General features: G+C 37.5%; 3 protein-coding genes and 2 pseudogenes across 7 annotated transcripts; 2 read left to right on the top strand and 3 right to left on the bottom strand.

Annotated features, from left to right (window-relative positions):
* Nucleotides 1-843: 843 nt before the first annotated feature.
* Nucleotides 844-3,681, bottom strand: LOC147510575 (putative galacturonosyltransferase 10; annotated as a pseudogene). The gene is made up of 5 exons (XR_015218939.1): nt 3,615-3,681; nt 3,435-3,509; nt 3,105-3,169; nt 1,769-1,881; nt 844-1,673 (listed from the first exon to the last, which is right to left on the bottom strand). The product of XR_015218939.1 is annotated as a putative galacturonosyltransferase 10 (transcript).
* On the bottom strand, nt 3,432-4,544 carry LOC147510574 (F-box/kelch-repeat protein At3g61590-like; annotated as a pseudogene). The gene is made up of 2 exons (XR_015218940.1): nt 4,403-4,544; nt 3,432-4,238 (listed from the first exon to the last, which is right to left on the bottom strand). The product of XR_015218940.1 is annotated as an F-box/kelch-repeat protein At3g61590-like (transcript).
* A 353-nt stretch (nt 4,545-4,897) lies between these two features.
* LOC147510573 (putative histone H2A variant 3) lies at nt 4,898-7,979 on the top strand. The gene is made up of 2 exons (XM_086602498.1): nt 4,898-5,300; nt 7,414-7,979. Exons 1-2 carry the CDS (start codon nt 5,202-5,204, stop codon nt 7,708-7,710), a joined length of 396 nt encoding a protein of 131 aa, XP_086458624.1. The 5' UTR covers nt 4,898-5,201; the 3' UTR covers nt 7,711-7,979.
* A 364-nt stretch (nt 7,980-8,343) lies between these two features.
* LOC147510572 (E3 ubiquitin-protein ligase, putative (DUF177)) lies at nt 8,344-10,979 on the top strand. Of its 3 annotated transcripts, XM_086602495.1 has the most exons (6): nt 8,356-8,824; nt 9,187-9,276; nt 9,919-10,008; nt 10,113-10,193; nt 10,434-10,479; nt 10,566-10,979. In XM_086602495.1, exons 1-6 carry the CDS (start codon nt 8,453-8,455, stop codon nt 10,640-10,642), a joined length of 756 nt encoding a protein of 251 aa, XP_086458621.1. In that variant the 5' UTR covers nt 8,356-8,452; the 3' UTR covers nt 10,643-10,979. The 3 variants fall into 3 exon arrangements, with proteins under 3 accessions (XP_086458622.1, XP_086458623.1, XP_086458621.1); XM_086602496.1 differs by lacking the exon at nt 9,187-9,276 and having other exon boundaries at nt 8,344-8,824; XM_086602497.1 differs by lacking the exon at nt 9,919-10,008 and having other exon boundaries at nt 8,348-8,824.
* Nucleotides 10,980-12,237: 1,258 nt separating this feature from the next.
* LOC147510571 (uncharacterized) lies at nt 12,238-21,150 on the bottom strand. Its single transcript, XM_086602494.1, has 6 exons — nt 20,604-21,150; nt 19,069-19,150; nt 18,314-18,489; nt 13,647-13,784; nt 13,431-13,570; nt 12,238-12,732 (listed from the first exon to the last, which is right to left on the bottom strand). The coding sequence occupies exons 1-6, from the start codon at nt 20,855-20,857 to the stop codon at nt 12,473-12,475; spliced, it is 1,050 nt and encodes a 349-aa protein (XP_086458620.1). The 5' UTR covers nt 20,858-21,150; the 3' UTR covers nt 12,238-12,472.
* Between the last annotated feature and the right edge of the window lie 303 nt (nt 21,151-21,453).

The following is a 21,453-nucleotide window of genomic DNA, read 5'->3' as shown; positions in this document are numbered from 1 at the left end:
CCATTGTTGCACGTGTGATATGCCTCAGATACTTCTAACTGCTTTCAAGCTTGAAATAAGAAAATTTTGCTTAATATAAAGCATATGCAAATGAGAGTGATGTACCAAACCAAATTTCCTGATAAGCTGAATAGACGTACACCATGCACGAAAATAAGGTGTTTAAGGATTTCTAAATTTCAAAATACACCAAAAGTTATACAAATTTATCCCTAAAGACATTTGAAATTGCATTTATTTCTTACCTCCGTGAAGAACAAAGCAAAAGGAAAAGGCCACCCCATATCACCTGGAGAAAGAGAAACCACTTTTCACCTAACTTGCTTTCATAATTCCACTCATTTGCTTTCTTGAGCAATCCCAATACAACAACAAAGCCAACTAATCAATCTCTAATGAAAATATTGTTGAGATGGGTTAAAAAGAAAAATTGGGAGATAATATCTGAGCCATACTATTGAGAACTCTCACAGATGCTTACGGGTTCGAGAGAAGATGGCAAACCCATTATCGTTTTGTGGAGAATTAAACGAATGTTTTCTCTCTCAAAAATATTGTTGTTGAGAGAGGCGAGAGAAAACATATAAGGATCGGCGTAGTTGCTCAAACATATCTATCCGGGTCGATTCATAGAGAGGCAGGTATCCGTAGTATAAAGGGTTGTTTTGTTAAAATTTCAACCAATCTAGGGTTTTTTTGTTTTTTTTTGGGTAAAGGTTGGGGTGGGGGTGGGGGTGGGGGTGGGGTTTTGAGTTTTGAGTTTTGACGAAGTTTTTAATCTTTTTCTTGTTACGCGAACAATTCCCAAAACTGGGCGTGAGTCTGTTTTTTTTTCTGCCGAACTTTTGTAAAAGCTGAGGTGTCCAACTTAGTGAAAAAAAGACAGCTCCATTTACATGACATTCAGATCAATTGAAAATAGAGGCGCGAGATCCTTCTAAACCACAACATCATCATCAAGAAATACCACCTTCTTCAGGGCGGGGAAAACTTCTGGAATATAAAACCTCAAGTGGTTAAGCATAGACAGGTACTTTGGGTTGCAGAACTTAATTGGAGTTCGACCTCCATCACTACTTCCAGAGAAGTAGTAATTCTTAGTGTCAGAATCTTGGAGTTGCTTCAAGACAGGAACATATGAAGCATTGAGCCAGCTAAAATTTTCAAACATCTGAACCTTAACCGACACTCCTCAGAAAATGTTCATGGCGAACCAGGCCCTCATTGGAGCATAGTTGACTTCATCAGTCACCAGGTGGAACACAATCCTATCCAAATGATTGGAATTTAACGCAGTTGAGTTGACAACTACTGAAGTAGCAAGAATGTTGTCAGAGAAAACACAGAAATGGTAGCGAGTGTTATCTCTCAGTTTCTCTACAACACGATTGTCTTCAGTGAGTTTCCTCTAAATATTTGAGTTTGTGAACCATTCCACCATCAGCCTGACACCAAGGCAGTATAGGCTTTTCGGGACTTCTTCAGCTGCTATTTGTCCATACTTTGAGCTCTTCTCACTTACAGAGTTGGCCTGCTCTTCGAGAGACTGAATCTTTGCTTTCAGCTTCATGATCATGGTTGTACTGTCATAATGGAGTTGTTGAGCTTGGTAGAGCAAAAGTTCCATATCACGTATAGCGGTTTCTGATTCTGTGGCTGTCAGTGGTGCTCGCCTGATAGCAGTCATCCAGAATAAAAACCCCCTCAACTACAGGCAAACTATACAGTAGAATGGAGAGTGACTCAGAAAATGAACGGAAAAGATTACCCTTGCCCACTCGACTGAAAGCCTACGTTTGCTATAACCAAAAGGCGCATCGTCAAGAGCTTGAATGGCATCTTCAGCATCACGCTCATGATCAAAGTACACAAAAGCAAATCCTGCAACAGATTGACAAAAGTCAGAGGAAAGTAATACAGTATATGAAAAGTGCCTATAATTAGGCCTCATATGACAGCGAAATCATCGCTTCTCTCCCCTGGTAAAAATAAAAGAGTACAACACCTGCATATGGGTGAAGGCCCGATGCACATAAGGAATTCAACAATGTAAAGGCCTTGCACGATGAACTAAATCATGGTGATGATATAAATGTTTAAACCCAAATAGTCAGAACTGTGAAGTCATTGCTGAATATGCTTCGCCATTCAAACAGTAAGTGAACAGTAGTAGGCATGACATGACCGAATTCTTTGATCCATCTATGAACAGTAAGTACGCATATAAATGATGATCATTCTTGTAGAATGGCAACTTTGGACAGTTTGAAGAGGAGAGAAGTGGTAGGCATGGCATGACTAATCTGTTTCATCCATCTAAGAACAGTAAGACCAGGTCCTTGTAAAACAACTATCATAATATGGCAGTGTGGAGGGAGAGTGATGAATGACAAAGTGAAGGAAATGCAGGATGCTGCCATTTGAGAATGGAGCTGATGAGCAGGAAGGCAGGAAGAATTCCTCTGCCATGAGCCCAGAGGGGAGCTCAGTTTTCCTTAGTAACTTCCCTGCGTGAAAATAAACATTTAAAAATGGAGGTATGTAATGTAAAAGAATGTATTTGTTGGATTTTGTTAACACCTCTTGAATTCTTCCTTGGGGATGGTGCCCCAGAAGGTGTATTCCCAGAAAATCAACATACATGAGCCCCATGCATGAAAGGACACTATCAGGTCATCTTATTCATCCCTCCAGTCACTCTACCTCACACAGCCATCATGTGCGTTTGGCAGGTACCAATCAGTAATATTCCTTGAAATGAAGTTTATATCAATTTTTAATATTTCAGTGAATCTAATCTAACCAATTAGAAGCTACACCAGGTTTATATGCAGTAAAAGTATCAGTCTAACGAAAAAATGGCAGGGTCAAATACTAATACGTTACACAAAAAGAATGCAAATATTAAAATTTGGAATATAATCCAATATAGCTTAGCTTGCTCTATTTGGATATACCGATATACTAAAAATCATCTGTGAGGAGAAACCTGTGAGAATTCAACATGGGGGAAAATGCAACTAACCAACCAAATATCTAATGCAAAACTTCAAAATTCTGGAAAAACAACAGCAAACCTAAAGAAGAACTCTAAGCTCAACTACCTTGGCTACAATATTAAAGATCCCAATTCCAGGCAAGAACATACGCACCGGATGATAAGCCCAGGCTGCAATGACCTAAATCGAGTTATTTATGCTCAATGCTATATTAATTTCAATATGCTAGCCTAGAACTGAAACAGAACGAATGTTTTAACCTTTTAAGGAGCTCATCCCTCGGGTCCCTATCCGAACGGCACCCTCACATGTGCGTGTTTGAGACAGAGAGATGGATCATGGAAATAAATAAATATAAACATAATAGCATTACAAAGCAAAATTAACTCATCAAGTGAAAGTGGAATTTCTATGGGTATAAAGATAAAGACAAACCAAAATATGTGGACACCATGCCACTTTTAATATCTTTCCACAGTATTCTCCTTTACATCCTCCCACGATCCATCTCTAACCAATGAATAATGTTAGGTACCATCTTTCTAGTATATGCCAAGTATAAACTTCTTCAGATAACTTAAATTGACAGAATTATAGCAAAATTGTACTAAATACCAAATATAGCTCAAATCCGAAGAAGCTGAAAGAAGGTAAATCAAGGCAACACTTCGAGCCTTGGTTCAAAGCAAAAGCCGGTGAAGAGCTGAAGGGGAAACTTCTTGCTAACAGGGCACTTCTGTGACCATTTCCACTGCCTATGGTTCATGTCAAACATGAGAAGAGCCGGTGAACCGTAACTCTGTATGTAGATGACATCAGCTGTTCCACTGCTAGCAAATACATCATCAAACTCACCAAATCCTTGAAAAAATTTATGAGGCATCCGTGAAACCTCAAGCCACTCAGTCCCGTTAAGAGTCCAGATACCAATTCCCTTTATTATGTCAGATCGCTCATGTTTCCCAATTCCACCCACCATTACCAGCTTATCCTTGAGGTTCATTAGACGACCGCAGGTAAGAGAGAAAGGCACAGGAATATAAGTGCGCATCAATGAATCAGGGCAATACTAGTTATTGAGATTGAACCTAATTAGCCTATGGCGGGTTTCGGGCCAGTTCGTGCCTCCTCCAGTAGAATAGATCAAGAAATATAGAACACCATCACATATCACACTCTCATCACCGCCCCTCCAACCTGTTAACACATTTGTATATGAAGTCTTCCACAATGTTGTATCTGAATCATATAAACGTAACCAACAACAATATATTAATACATAACATGTCGTTCGTATTATGAAAACATTATTACATAATAATAATAATAATAATAATAATAATAATAATAATAATAATAATAATGAAAAAATGTAAAAATTGAATTAAAAAAGAAAGAACTACCTGAGTTCATATCAACGCGTTCGACACGTCCATATTTTGAGAACAAACGATCCAAATCAGATTGATTTTGGAAGAAGAGAAGAATAAGAAAGAGGGTTTGAAGAGATGATTTTTTTTTTGGAGAATGCTTTCATCACTCTATTATCCTTTTTGACCTTGTTTAATTTTGGAAGAAGAGAAGAATAAGATAAAGGGTTTGAAGAGATTTTTTTTTGGAAAGTTGAGAGTGTTTTGTAGAATTGAAAAAAAAGTATAGAAAGAGGTTTTTATCTATTTTGGATTACGAACAATTGAAATCGCCAAAAAAGGGCGTAGAATTCCTTTTTTTTATGAAAAATCTGATGTGTCAGTCTCAGAAAAAAAAAGGGTTGACGTGGGTCATTGGGAGCATTTTCCACTACTCAGTATTAATGGTCTTTGATTAATATAGAATATCTATATCGAATATCTAAAAAACCGAAATATATCGAAAATATATGCGATATTTTGGTCCTTGGTGCCAACAAGTCTCTTGTTGGAGCATAGGATACGACCCCAAGTGATCCAATGCCTAAGATGAAATTGGTATCATTGGAAATTGGCAACACTTTTGGGGCGTGATGATATTGGTGAGGCAACAAGTTTTCTTGTCTAAAAAAATAATGGCATTAGTGCAATTTAGCAGCGAGCAGGGATGTGGTTATAAATAATAATAAATATGAAAGAAGTTGATAAGTAACTAATTTCAACGCAAGTCCATTCTGCGTTGCCAAAAAAAGCGTACGTACACTTTGAATTTTGTTTAGGAATTAAAGGAAAGATGTCTGGAAAGGGAGCGAAAGGATTGATTATGGGTAAATCCAACAAGGACAAAGACAAGAAGAAACCCGTCTCTCGTTCTTCTCGTGCCGGTCTTCAGGTTACTTTTTGTTTGCTTTTCTTTCTTGTTCATTATTATAAGATTCATTATGAGGTTTCCATGCTTGTCTGTTGATAGCTAGCTAATATGTAGTTTATGAATTTGAGGCGGAAACAAATAATTTCTTTTTTATATCTATTTGTTTTGATATGCACGATAGATTTTCAACTTTACCTAAATATTAATGCTTCAATCTATCTTTCACTATGTCTTCTAGTTCTTCTGGGTGCTCTTATGCTCTAGAATAATGTTTTTAATAGATTGGAAATATACTCCTCAATCTTCTCATTATGGTTATGCTTGGTTACAACAAATATACTTCAAGAAAATCTTTCTTCTCCAACATTTTCATTTTCAAACTACTGAAGCTACAATTCCACAAAATCATTTACCAAATATAACTTCTCTGACATCTCATCTTTCAAAACCAAAACTTTAGCAAACTGGTTGGAGCGTGCCAAATTAAGTAATGGATGTCAATCAAGATTTAGGAAACTCGTGCTTCTTTCTCATGCAGGAAACTGCAATATATACTTCTGGTAATGGTCTTGAAGTTTCTGAACATAAGTCTGATAACAATTCCAGCAACATCTACCATAAGGAATTAGCCAGTTGCATGTTAGGGGAACATATTTATATGTAGTTCACACATGTTTTTATGTACGATTGCATGCGTAGGGTTTGATGTAGATGGTCTACAATGAGCCTGGGTAATAGTAGGAGTCACCTAGCCGATGTGTCTTAGACTCTTAGGTGGATGCTATGACTGCACCTGAAACATTCATGGTGACCTGGTAGCGAGGGTTTGAGGCACTGGAACTTGAGTGTAAAGTCTGAACTGAATGAAAACCGCCCATATAAAAGAAAACTATCCTAAGGATAAGTTAGTTTGTCATAAAGCAGTTTTAGCTTTCCAGACTTCATTTAAAGTCATCTAAATCCCCTACATGGCCTGTCTATATTTAGTTTTTACCATGACAAGATGTAGCCAGGAAAGTCATCTACAACTCAGTAACTTTTTCTGCCTTCTAATCCAAACCTTCAATCGTAATGTTTCTGTATCGAACTTGAAATGAGTAGAGACTTTATTCAACACATGCTCCTATATTAAACCCCATATCATACTTAACTGATCAATGACTTACTAACAGGTAGAGATAAGTGAAAGCCGTGCACACATATAAGAGGAGGTATTAGTGTGAAAGCAAATCTAAGAAAAGATGGATAGTAGGTAAAAATTTTCTTAACCCAGAGAGAAAATGGCAATCTAATTCCCTTACCAGTTTCAAAGATTGTATCTGCCTTTTAGCATTGGATATCTAATTCCCATCTGCAGATATCCAGTGTGCTTCGTAAGCAAATATGAGAGGTATTAGTGCAATTGGTATATAAGGATTTTATTCATTGTATATGTTGGGTTAGCCTTCTGAGGATGAAAAGAGTGTTAAGGTGATATCCAATGGTCTTAAGAGGGCAGATAGGAATAAGAAAGCTAGGATGAAGCCTAGTATTTGACAAAACAAAAAGTTAAAAGGTGTGACGAGGAGTATGAGGAATACCTCCACAATCAATTCATTACGCTGTAATGGTTGCTGATCACTTCGCTGTTCTGTTTCTTTTCATATTCTGACAATAATGGTTATTGTAGTTTTCTGTTTGACTATGTGGGCGTCACATTTAAAACATATCCATAGTCCATAAGGAAGTATCCTTTTTGTATGCTGGTTGATCCAATTGTATGAAGACTGGACAGTCTTCTCTTAAGGACTTTTCTGGAATATTCACCATACTCATTGATGAAAGACTATAGTGCGAGTCATGATGCATTTGTTCTGACAAGCCAATATAGTCCAGAGGTGAGACCTTGACTTGTAGGATAGTACATCCTTCGGTTTTTTTAAGAATAAAGAATGTTTGTGAATTGCTTTCTAACATTGGTGTTCCTTGGTATCTTTTGAGAAACTGCCCACTGGTCTGTTGAAGTTGATAATGGATCCTGTAGTCTGGTCTTTATTCTCAATTTGAATTATCTCATTTTAACTGTAACAAATGCTAAATGCTCGAGTTATGTGATTGTCTCCATCTAACTAGACATGTTTCTATGTGTTGGCAGTTCCCAGTGGGTCGAATTCACCGTCATCTGAAATCAAGGATTGCAGCAAATGGTCGAGTAGGAGCCACAGCAGCTGTGTACTCTGCAGCAATATTGGAGTATCTAACTGCAGAAGTGTTGGAGCTGGCAGGGAATGCGAGCAAAGATCTGAAGGTGAAGCGTATCACACCAAGGCATTTGCAGCTTGCAATCAGGGGGGACGAAGAACTTGACACCCTGATTAAAGGAACCATAGCTGGTGGAGGAGTCATTCCCCACATCCACAAATCACTTATCAACAAGTCCTCCAAGGAATAATAAGTTGGTGCCCATGCACGTTGGTACTGGGAAGTGGGTATGGTGAAGACGTTGTAGTTTCGCATAGGTGTATATCTTCAGCCTTTCTATATGTTTCACTTCTCTCTCTCTCCTTCTCTTGGTGAGGCCAGGGCTAATTCTTAGTAGTTATTCATTTTCGTTAATAATCAGTAGTTTGTTTCTTCTGGACATGATAGCAATTAGCAAGTGATCTGTGTCTGTACTAGTTGGATTACTCTAAATAACAATTGTAGTGTAGTCACCCACCATATAGCCATCAGACTCAGCATCAGGAAACAAAATTCTGGAAGAAACATTTGTGCCAGAGGAACCCCCAGAGCAGGGTACGTATAACAACAGCATATTGTTACTGGTTTCTTTTTTCTTCTTTTTGGTAGTGTTATTTACTGGTTTGCTTAAAAGGATGGAGGTAAAAGCAATTTCAGGTTCCTCCTCATTACTTTCCTCAGAACCCCCACTATTAGTCAAGTTCGTCTCCCATCATCATCAGTGTCTAATGTGAGTGCTTCTCAAGACAACAAGACTGAAAGACCACGAGTACTTTTCGACATCACTTTAAATTTGTGAAATCATTTGGTGCAAGAAAAAGATAAGGGACAGAAGACTATACACCACAAACATTTAAATATAGTCATGATGATAAAATTTCTGTCTGTCTCTCTTCTAACCAAAAAAAACTGTGACATAAGTACACTGAAGTCTGAAGAGGAGGGAAGGGCAGATGGAAGCATCAGCCAGCGTTTCCATCCAAAAACAAATCCAACCAAATCCTTTCTCATTTCCAAAAACCAAAACCAAACCACTTCAAGTGACCTTCAAACTCAGAGCTGCTTCTTCTTCTTCTACTGAAAAGTACGACTGGGATACCTCTCCCTCTCCCCCTCTAGTTACACCACGAAGAAGGAGCAAAAATATTTCACGTCCAATAAGGAGTCATCGCAGTCTGATAAAGATAGCCACGTCATGGGATTGGAGATGGAATGGTAAATTGACGTCTGACTACATTTTTTCTCTTGATGAGTTGAGGCTGGGTGATCTAGCTGAGGATGGCCACAAAGATGCCGAGGTCTTCATCACCCTCACCATTGAGAAGGTCAGCGACTCCATGCATCCATGATCCAACTACAGTGTAAAATATTAAAAAGTGATTGTACAATAATTCCTAGGCTAAGTTGAATTGATAATGAGATTCGTCGGCAATCCAAGCTATCTGAATATGGATACTCCATCTTCATATCGGCTGTCACAGTACGCTGATACTTCTCTCTGGAAAAACAAAGTCGAATGACTATCTAGATTTTGATTACCTGCTAAATTTCTCACTGATAGAACAAACAGACTTGCATGCATTTTCCTTACTTGGTACTATCCAATCTAGCGCAAACCATGTTCAACTTATAACCTAAACACACAAACATGCAAAGCGCTGATCACTGATCGAGGCTTTGTTTCCAGCATGCTAGCTTTGGATTTTCAGTGGATGGGAGGATTACGACATCCTTTGGCAGAAAATGTATTAACTGCTCTTCCTCATACTGCAAGGAGGTATAGCTTTTACAGTTTACTTGAACCCTGGTTGAAATAGTACTAGTTGAGGACTTGAGGCGTATATTACAAAGTGTTCCAAGTTATTATTTGCACATGTATGATGTTAATTAGTATCGGAGAATTATTACTTGCCCTTTGTAAGAGGTTTAACAATGTTTGCCATGTTACATACAATGTTTAAACAACAGTTGAACCCCAGTTTGTCGACGACAGTAGGACAATGTTCTACTATCTCTGGACGGAGAAGGAAAATGCTTTGAGCAGGGTAGTCCTCTTCAAAAAGATGAAGGAACAATGCCTCTTTTTGCATTTCAACGTGTTATTTTCTCACATTCAGTTTTTAGAGCACAATACAGAGAACTGCCTGTTTATCGAGGCATTTCCTGCTGATTTTGGTGGAAACATTACAGAGTTCCTTCGGGACTTGGGATTCGGTTACTTCCTTCGAAATAAAGCTCGAATAACCTAGTACTCTTGGAATACATGAGCAATCTAATTACCTGAGCAGTGAGCACAGTGAGCACATGCAAGCATACCTTATGCCTTTTGAAAGAAAATCTCCTACCTCTTCCTTCATCAAATCAACCTTAAATTTCTTTTCTTTGCCCCTCTGACTTTGTTGTATTGTACGTATATCAGATCAATACGGCATTCGATGTTTGGGTTCTACCATCTAGCAAGGATGACCGTTCAGTTCACTTGCCTGATATGGGTGATGATGATCCGTCGTTAAGTTCTCAACCCCATCTCTCTTGACTATGCTCTTTTTATCAATATAAACACACATTCCTGTTTGCGTTAAAGTTAACACCTACGGTTAATTGGCTTTGCAGGTAATCTATGTAAAACCAGGATGCGAAGCTAACCTTGATTCACTGATCCAAGATACCATTCGGCTTACCACCTCTGTGAAGGTAATCTCATGATATACAGGATACACGCCTACGCTAGGCTTGGTTTTACGTAATCTATGCGAAAATCTAAAATGCTCGATTATTTAAGTGAAAGAAAGAAAACCATGTCATGCTTTGTTAATATTTCAACTCATCAACTACAATGTGGTACTGTGAGCTGATGCCAGCAAGAACTGTACTATAGAGTCAAAAGCTTTCGTTTGATACTTAATGGTTTATACTGATCTAGTAATTTGACAGGAGACTTGCTCAGAGTCATGTGAGAAAGCCGAACAAAGATGGCAGTGTAAGTTGGAGAAACAACATTTTTCCTGGTGTTCGATGCCACCAGATCAATTTACAACTGTTTCTTCTTTCCTTTTGTTCTTGCAGTTGGCACGAACGAAACTTCATCCTCAATTGATGGAAGATGGTCTACTCTTCTCAAGCTAAAGGGAAAAACTATTTGAAACGTCTAAGCATGGCCACAAAAGCAAAATCTGAGTATATATCAGAAAACTGGGATTCTATAAATTCCCTTCACTGTACTATAATAAGTTAAGTCTGGTCACTACAGTTTCCGCCCAAGCATAGATGGAGACGGGGGGCAGTCGCGTTCTATGTATTGAAAATTTCTGAACACATAGAGGTTCAAATATTTGACTACCCCCTCAAACTTTTTGACTCTGTTTTTTAATGAGGGAAGCCACAATAGTCTTTTTATAATAGGTGTATGAGCGTCATATCAAATCCATATCAAAAAGTAAAGCTTTATTATACTATTTATTTATACCTTTTTTTTAATAAGCTCTCATTCTGTCTTTACTCTTTACTATATCTTTCTGAGTTTTGAAAAAAAAAATGAAAAATCACTCATTTTAATCATTTCATAACTTCTTAAACCAATTTATTTCATTCACAACAAGAATTTTATGGAAAGAAATCAAAAAATGATGTTAGAAGAAAATGTAAACATTTTAAAATTCTGATATTAAACTATTTTTTTTCAATTCAACGATTTGGCTTAGTTTTTTGGAGACGAAAGAGCTCAGAGTGCATGTAATACATGGAACAAACCTCTTAAAACAGTCTATATAAATGACTGTGGGGAGCTTAAAGTGGCAAAGTTAAGCATTTGCTTTCTCCTAGTCTACCTTGATTGTTCCTTTTCGAGATCCATGGGGTATGTTCATAATTTGAATGTTTTACTTCATCTACTAATGCGTTTTGTTATCCCTTGTTAATTACATGGTCAAAATGGTAAACACGCTTCATGCTATTTTATTTTCTGAAATAGTATAAGCACTCCCCCTAGGTCAGATTTCTAGCTCCGGCCGTCTCTGTATTCTGATTATGCGTATACACTCGCCCCCCTAGGTCAAATTCCTGGCTCCGTCCCTGCCCACAAGGATAGATTAGAGATGTTGTGCTGGGAAGAAGAAAAGAGAGAGAATCAAGATGGTTCCATCAATTCTAGTCATAAGTCATCTTGGAACTTGAGTTCTGAGCTCACCTTGGAACAATGGAAACCTTAGACAACTGCCGGAAGTGTTGTATTCAAAGTGATTACTTGGAAACAAATTCTAAAGAAGTGTACTCATTGCAAAACCCTTTCTCTTAATTTGATTCTAAAAGCTACACGAGTTTGAAAACTTGTCTAAAGAGGGGAAAATGAAGAAGCAGAAAAGGTTTTGCAATTGGCGAGTGGGATGGTTACTACTGATCGTATGGATGTTTTTGCATTTTGGAGTGGTGATGATGGAGCTTGACTGGCAAAGCATCTTACTTTATTCAACACCAATGTCAATGATGGAAAGACAGGAGAGAGAGAGAGCATCTGTAAACCAGGGGCTAACAGGAAAAAATGTGCTAGGAAACTGAATTTAGTAGGAAATGCAACTTGAGGCCATGCAAATAAAATTGTGAGTCGTATACTGTAACATATATTAGGTAGCAGCCTGTACATTAGGCCATGCAACTTTGCTATTTTACCACCTAATTCAACGAAAATATTATCAGCAGAGTGGACTTGCAGAGAAGAATAGTTTTGACTTTTGCCAGGTACTTTGAACTAAAAAAACTCCGTCACGTTGGGGATCTTTACTTTTGGTATTCTCTAATGCAGAAAAAGGTAAAGTAAAGCTTAACAAAAAATGGATGGGTCAAGACTAAATAACAAAAGGGTGTTGCAATATCAGGAAGAAGATGTGCATACCCATACACACTTACAACTAGGAAGAGTGAGCAAAAGGTGTAAAGGTATAACAGTTATCGCAGCTCACACTGCAGAAACTAAATCTTCAGACAACTGATGACTCTTCTTTTTCTTCGGCCTTTTTGTCCTTGGCAACCTGAAAACCCTCAATCTTCCGTGTCACCTCATCCACAGCAACCTTTAATTTCCCAGCTGAACCATTTGCTGGAACCTCGCCATCATCATGGTTCATAGGACCTGTCTGCCATATTCTAATGGTACCATCTTCTGATCCAGAAGCATAAGATTCCCCTCCAGGCGAGAAACGCACGCAATGCACAGGACCATGGTGACCCTTGTTGCAGGCTGCATCAAACCGATTAGGGGTGAATTATTGATAAAGTCAAATATTAAGGATAACTGAAGAAAGCTTCCCAAGAAAATTAGAATATGATAGCCTACTGGATATTAACAATGTCAACCATCAATCCAGATTCCAGGCGAACCAATAAAGCACTCATTGAATAAGATAGTCATGCATCGTGTATACATCTCATTATCTCAGGATCAAGATATACCCTGATGTCCCACAACCTTTTCAGCTTTTGCATATATAACTACTGAAAAGAAGCCCATAAAGCAAGTTTAACTAAATTTAACTAGATGGTTATATGAACTCCATTAAAACGAACTCCACCACTAAAAACAATAGAGATTATCCTCACAAAAAATCAACTCATTTGAAGATGTACAACCTTGTCAAAAATTGTTTAGAATGTTATGGAATTATCCAACGGTCTAGATTAGTTCAATTTCGATACAACTTTTGAAAATGTTAGACAAATTCAATTGAGTTGATTTTTTGTTGGGGAGTTCTCCATTATGAAATATATACATCCACAAAAAACCAGCCCTCAATTAATCTAATAAGTCCACTTTTAGGGGTGGAATAACTTTGGAGTCACTATAAGGTGGAGTTCATATAACCATCCCCATTTATAAAACTCACAATAAATGTTAGCCTAATCAAGTATGCCAGAAATCTGAGCATTTTCAATACTAACCAATCTCTTCACCAGTATGGAAATCAAATAGCCGTATCCACATATCTTCTCCTCCAGCAATGAACTTATTGCCCCATTTTGGTTCCAAGGAAGCTGATTCCACCGTGCACGGCATATCGTAGCTCCTCACCAGTCCATAACTAAAACGTAAAAGGGGACAATATAATAAACCATGCATGTATAGTAAATTCAAGAAGCATTTCACTCAAAACTTACTGATTGGCATCCCAAAACTTCACAGAAGATCCATCAGCAGTTGTAATAAAACGACCATCTTGACTAACTTCTGCACTAGTAACAGGCGACTTGGTCTCAAGTGTTTGCACTATCTTCCCACTTCTGACATCCCATAACCTGCAGAATCATCAGCATTATTCAAATTGCACAAATAAAACAGTTAATGGAAAGACTTCACCTCAACACAAGGCCCAAATTATCAACATCGTCAGATAAATAAGACCCTGGATTTTCTAATACATATCGCTTATATTTGACAAATATCGAACTGATATATACAGGGTTGTGGTACGAAATTGGTGAAGTGGGCTACATAATTCATTGACCATGCCGCAACTTCAACTTTAAAGATGGATCATTCCTACCCCAGTAGATATAATTAATACAACCCACAGACATCAGTTATGGTTGGAGAGCCCACCATATTAATTCAACTTGGCAGGCCTCCTTTCTGGTCAAACTCTTCTCTAAGTGGGCACTCTGGGCCATATACTTGCCTTAATTGTACTTCTGTGTCACATTTCTAGTTTTAATATAAATTTGACACATTTATTTTATTATTTGGGGCAGAGGGGTGTACTTTCATTTTCAGATGGAGGAACTTCGACTCCTCAAATTTGCCAAGATTTTATAATTTAAGGAGTTCCAACTCAACAGGTTTCTATTGGAATGCGATCCATTTGAATCTTTTAAAATTTATCAAAATACTACCCACTGAAGCATCTCTAGGAGATATCGGAACTTCTACAATCAACTATAGAAAGTCCCACAACATTGCCAACTGTCAGTCTGTCACCCAGCGATTAGATCTTACTAATAGCTGGTAATTGAAGATTCATATCACCAAATACCAGTCCCGTACAGATTAAACTTCAAAACTAACTTAATGATCAAAGATAATATAACTGTTAACGAAATTCAGACAAGCCATGTACTCAACAGGCAAGAGTATCGACTATGGAGCTTTTCAGGACTTGGATGACTTGGATCAGATCGGATAACAAAAAGAATACCTTAATATTTTATAAACCTTTTTGAGAGTTCGAAATGAAAACGACCAGTCTTGACATTCTTTAAAACTAGTAGCAAAGAATAGGTCATCAGGGAAGGACTCGGATGTAAGACAAGAGGCAAAGAGGACTAGAGAGAGCAAAATATATAAGAGGTCAACTTAATGGATTTACTTCAACTTAATTTCCTTAATTTGTGACCCAACTTCACAACATTTTAGTATAACCAGAACCACAAATGTATTAGCAACATCACTGGACCACATACAGACTAAACAACGGCAGCAAGATAAGAGGCCATAAGAAGTGCAAAATTGACAGTCACAACTGCAAGGTGCAGATCCTAGATTTTTCGTATAACAGTCACTTCCTTTATCTAAACCTAATCAACAGAACAATTTTGCCTAACATAGGCATCAACAGCTTTGGTTCTGAATTGATCTCCATAAGCATTAAATAGAAGCCTCATTCGACAGACGAGTTTCATCACAGCAAAAGATTTTGATAAGTACTTCAGGTCTTTGGACCATAGTCAACTGCATTATCCTCCTCAATTTCCAGTTTGTTTTAGCTAGACTTGAGGCAAGCTATAACACTTCCCCACATCCCCACATTTACATGGCATCTAAGGCAAAGGTTCCATCACGGGGCGATTTTTGCTAAACATGTCAACCACTACCAAGGACCAGCTTCACCACAGAAATTGAGCCAAAGCTTTATGGTACCAGATTTGTAAGAGATTCCGTCGATGAATTTTTGGTGAAACCTTTTAAAAGAGTACAAATGCAAAGACTGTCTGCACCAATCCATATTTTATATTAGACATTTACCGGCATTAAAATCCTTTCATGATGCTTAATTATTTGTACTGAACCACCGATAACCACTTGCCAAGAGAAGCATACGACATACCTTGTCCCACGTGATCTACTCAATCAATTGCTTGGATGCCCAAAAGAAAATCTCTAGTTTTTCACCTTTTCTTTTGGGCTCTTCTTGGCAACAACAAGAAGTCATAGAGTGATAGGGAATATACCTGAAGGTCAGAAAGCGTGTTCTTCATCAAGGTGAATTTGCCTATTTAACCTAAAAATTCCTTTCTGATCCTGTGAAACCTATTATTAGAGTGAAAATGTGCAACAGTAGGATAAACTCAAACTTAATCCTCAAACTGGCTAATAAAGGAGGCCATAAGCTTAGCAACTGGCTGATTACAGAAGCCCTAGTTCGAGCTAAATCCTCCATGTTATTGATGCCACTTGCCCAATGCAACTAGAGTGTAGGACACAAAACAACAGGTTTGAGTCAGTGAAAATTGATTCGGGTTCATTTTTTTTTCAATAAACAACGGTATTAGGATCTGGATTCGGCTTGAGTCATATTTCATGTATACCATATCCAAAACACTAAGACTCATACAGCTCTGTTCAGATTCGGATCTTATTTTAAAATGAGACAAGACTTATTATGTCAGTCAGGTCACATTGGTTTCAATGCTTGCGATTGAACATCAAATACCATATTTGATCAAATTCAAATCTTCCCAAAAAGGATCAAAGTTTTAGCAGCTTTGTGTATTCTTGCACTTAATACGACGTATATAAAGACCGTCTGTTCACTCTGTTTCTTTTACTTTGCATAAGTTCCTCATGATTGATAAAATGAAAATCCAGCTCTCAATACCAAGCACATTAGATGAAAGGAATCCAATCCGTTTTACAAAACAAAAAGAGAAGATTCTGAATACAATACAATGTTTTTCTACACTAACGTGATGACCCAATTCCAATAACGAGAAAATTAAATAATGAGTGGAGCCCAATTCCAAGAGATTACCCCTTCGCAAGATTTAAAGTAATACCAATTACGTGATAACAAGATACCGCTAACACATCCCACTACGTAATTACAAAGTCAAAGTCAGTCAATTGATAGCCAAGACAAAATAAGTCCTCTGACCCCATATAGTACAGCGGAGTCCTTGTTCCATGGAATTGAATATGCAACTATTCATTTCCTTCCAAGTACACCAAGAAATGGATATCCCCATATGTTGAAATAGCCATCTCCTTCAATAGGACACCCAGAAGAAGCCCAGGAGGGAAAGATCCACACTCATTGACTTGGCCTTTAACAACCTAGTTAAATATAAACCCAAAAATCTGCCCCATATCTCCTTCGCCACATCTATTAGCAGAATTTAGTGCCCTGTATCCTCCTCTTCAGTCTTGGGGCACATATATTTAGGATGATCCTTTTTTCCAGTATAAGAAATATGTATTATCTTGAAAATGTGAACAAATCAAGGAAGAGCTGTCCTATAGACATCCAGAGAAAAAAGTAACAGGGCACATCAAGTGTCCACATGACAGCGCCCCAAGATAGAGTCCCATCTAAAAACAAAACTACCAAAAGGAGTATTCCTCCACTCCTCCAAATCAAAGCCCGGTGAGCCACCAAACCTTCAATCGAAATGACTATCTGCTCCACAGTTAAGGCTTTATACTCAAACTGTCTTCTATTCCTCTCTAGCCACAGACCTCACATAATTGCAAAGGGCAGTACTATGTTCCATAGTTTGCACCCCTTTGATGAATGTACTCTCTGGTTATGCATGACCATGGGAAGGAAGTTGTGAAATGTGGCAGTTGAACAAAAGAAAGCTATCTAACTGTTAAGTATTAACTGATCGTCTCATCCAAGTGATCTCCAAATATGCTTTTTAAATGCATGCTTACCATCCAAGATGATTTCCAAAAAAGTAAAGTACTTGTATTCGTTAAATATATAACTCCTCAAAGGTCAACAAAAACCCATCGTTTCATCTTTAACTTTCTGATACAATGTAACATTCCAAAACCCCCATGTCTGACCAGATAGTTGGCAATATGCAATCCTTTGTTGTGGGATATGTCATTTTATTTCGAATCATATATTTCAATCAATATCAAGTAGATATATCATATAAATTTAAAACCTAATGAAAAGACAACTGTAGGACGAGATATTATACATGCATCAAGAAGTCAAGAAAAAACAGAGAAACAAAAGCAAAAGCAAAATCAAAATCAAAATCAAAATCAAAATCAAAAATAAAACAAACAAACAAACAAACAAACAAACAATAGAAAGAATGGAGCACATCAAAGACCTCTGCACTCAGCCCAATAAAGAGTCCTATCAAACCGAAATTAGACTATGAATCCATTTCATCACATAAGCAAATCTCTGGTTTACCATAATGGCTCTGTTAAAAGAATGATTTAGACATTTGTTTCTTTCTTTCAAAAGCATTAACCACAGACAAATATTCTGAAACCCTAAAAATGGTAGGGAGCTATCGAATAACAGAGCACAACAGGTCCCAATAATAATATACTGGCAACCTCCCATTTTTCTTTTAGAGAGTTCAAGTAAAACACAGATAATGTCCTTACTCATGGAATCTCTTCAGAGATTATTAATGCTCGTGATCTTCATTAAATCAGTAACCCTCAAAACAAAACCCCCCCAGAAACAAATTAAATTTCATGATACTGATGCTTAATTTTTTGAAAAAATCACGATAAGACATCCGCAAGCATATAAACACAAAGATAAAGCATTCATAATTTGTGAGAGCTGACACGAACATACCTCACACCGCCCATATCAGTACATGAACTTAATATTGTCTGATCGCTGTGAAGCCAGGCCACAGTTCTAATTGACCCAGGAGAATAATCTACTTCTCTTGGAGGTGCATCTGGACGATTCAAATCAAAGATGCGAAGGACTTTTTCTATCCCACCAGTGAGCAGAAGATGTGTATCCTGTTCAGCAATTGAAAACTTAGGCCAACAACAAACAGAAAACATGTAACAGAATAGACAACTGTTCCTACATTGATTGGTTTTCCAATGCGCAATATACTGCTTCTAGTTTACTCCTGAACGTCCAAAGTTTAAACAAAAATCTATAACTTAAATTAGTTCACTAATACATTACGTGTTCAGTGCTCTACTACCCAGTACTACTGACACAATATCACATATATCCACTGTAAGACTGAGTTAAGCTGTTGAAGTGTAAAATCACTAGCTCAAATCAACAAGAAACATAACTTCTTAAGTTACTGGTCCACAACGAACTGCAAAACGATAGCATGCATTCTTTTGCAATACCATTTTAAAAAGTGATTCTCTTAGCAAATAGATATGAAACACTGAAATTCAAAAGAGAAAACTACATGGATGACAACTAGAAAATAAAGTCTCTATATATTGTCTATAGGTAGCATACAGAGTGTTATATAAACAAAAGAGCTCAAGAAGTTCTTGGCTCAGTGATGCATAACTTTATGGACCACTTTTGCTGTAAACTACTTTAGCAATTAGCATACTCTGAATTACCTCTGAAAACGTACAGGCACGAACAATGTGCTTGTGCTCAAATGAATGCAACTCATCACCAGTCAATGCATCCCATATTTTCCTGAAAATGAATCAAGCACAAAAAGAGTAAGATCCAGTGTTCAAGTCTATCAACAAAATATTCACCATCTCACAATAGTCTATTGCAATATCACAGGTACATATGCACTTAATACAGTTCGGGTAAATACTTTGGAAAAACTGATATTACAAGCTATTTTCCCTTACATTCACAGGGAGACCATGCCACATGGCGCACCTCAACTATTTCCTAAATAGATAGGAGCAGAAACCATAAGACAGCCAATAACTTACTAGAACCACAACTTTTTTATATCAATAGTTTAAAAGTCCTAGAGGATTGGAGTGCGAGATGGTATCAGTAGACGAAACGCGATTGTGTTGTGGATGTGAGCATCTCCATAGTTATCAGACCACTACCTATGACATCCATTCACCTTGAAGAGAATCACAGGAATTCTATATACGCACCATTGGTCTCAGTGAAAGCATAAGATGGTTAAGGTTACACTATCGTCTCTTAATGTTGGTTAGTGTGAAAATCCAAATGGTGAAATAGCAGTGTTTACACTAGTGGGGAAACTGTAACTTCTCCAAAGAGGGAGCATACAAGGATTACCCTTGATTACTTTTCTTCATAACCTCTAACTGGTTAAGTCGAATATTACCATATCGCATAGTTGATTTGTTGTTAGCAGGAAGGCTTAGAGAGCACCAATAATCAACAGATAACAAGAATAAAAGTGTGCAATGAGACTTCATATTTGAATCACCTAGGTCTTTCGAGCTATGCTGTCAAAGGGGATATGCCAGGCGAGGTGGTGGACTGTCCTCAAACGTCAAAGCGTTGCCTAAAAGATGCCTAGGCGGTACCACCTAGGCGCCATATTACAGTGTTTTTCAGGGGCCCTACGTTGTATAAACTCAAAAGACAGCATATCATATAGTTATTTCATTAAATCTTACAAACGGAAATACATGTTGTGGTCTTTTTCAAATTCCTAAAGTGGGCATTAACTGAAAACATAATATAACATAAGTCAAGGTGTCTGAAGCGGTCCTTTAAAGAGCAAGGCGGTTCGCCAAACAAAAAGCACCTAGGCATCGACTTTGACAACATCAATTTTATCATTTCATATTTGTACCAGTAGGACTTGAAAACAAGAAACCTTCTAACTTTTACGTTATCAAGATGAATAAGAAGCCTCTAAACAGATCCAAGAGAACCGAAAACTTCTCTTGCTAGGTCAGCCTGGTGATTTTTCAAGGGACAAAACCAACTTTGGCCTACTCTATATAGTATTTACTCCACCAACCACCAAACTAAAACAAGTATTTTTCTAGGTAGTCAGCATGTGGCAACAATGCTATCTAATCCGCAAAACCTTAGTCTAGATGATCCAATGCTCCCACTATGATGATACCTACATTAAATGTAATGTATTTGTTTGTTTGGGGATTGCATTAAAAAGATAGTTGTATTGGGTACTTACGCAGTAAAATCAGCTGATCCAGAAGCAGCACGTAAAGCATTAGTATCGAGACAGCAACTCCAAACGGCACCTTTATGTCCTTCAAATGTTCCAATCCAATCTCCCGTCTCTCCATTCCTCAGCATCGGACTTGAATCTTTGCTGGCACTGATGAGAAAGAATCCATCTGGAGTAACAGGACTATAGAACAAATCAACGACTGGTCTCGAATGTCCGTGACACACCAATGGCACCGCCACTTTCTTCTTTTCCATTATTTCTAAAAAAAAAACTCTTCTTTCTTCTTCTTCTTCTTCTTCTTCTTAATTTAAAATACAAACTCTAATTAATTGAAGAGAGAGAGAGAGAGGGAAATGCTTGTAGCAAACCGAGTATTGGATTATGAGACTGGGTTTGCTTTTCAAGGGAGGCTACGGGTACTACAGTGGCCTTTCGAGGTGCGGGTTTTGACCCGATTCCGAACCGTTCCCAATAAAACGGGTTTGTGTAATCAAATTTTATTTTGTGTAGAACAAGAGTTAAATCCAATTTCACCGTTTTTTTAACTTTTTTTTTTTTTTATTAGCAACTCTATTTATATCTATATCTATATTTTAATATTAAAGCTCCTATAAGGGGTATTTTTCGAGCTCTATTAAAATTCCACATCATCTCTTATTAAAACGGGAATTTCTCTTCTATTTGAAAAATGAGAATTCCTCTTCTATTATAACGAGAATTCTTATCCTATTAAAACAAATTCTAACACTTCTAATTAAAGCGGGAATCCTTCTCCTATTAAAACTTTATCTTTTCCAATTGAAAAAATTGGATTTTAAAACTTAATTAAAACTTAATTTAAAACAATTTG

This window comes from Coptis chinensis, chromosome 3 (assembly GCF_015680905.1).
Source record: "Coptis chinensis isolate HL-2020 chromosome 3, ASM1568090v1, whole genome shotgun sequence".
NCBI lineage: Eukaryota > Viridiplantae > Streptophyta > Magnoliopsida > Ranunculales > Ranunculaceae > Coptis > Coptis chinensis.
The sequence above is the reverse complement of the archived record's forward strand: the minus strand, read 5'-3'. Positions and strand labels throughout refer to the sequence as shown.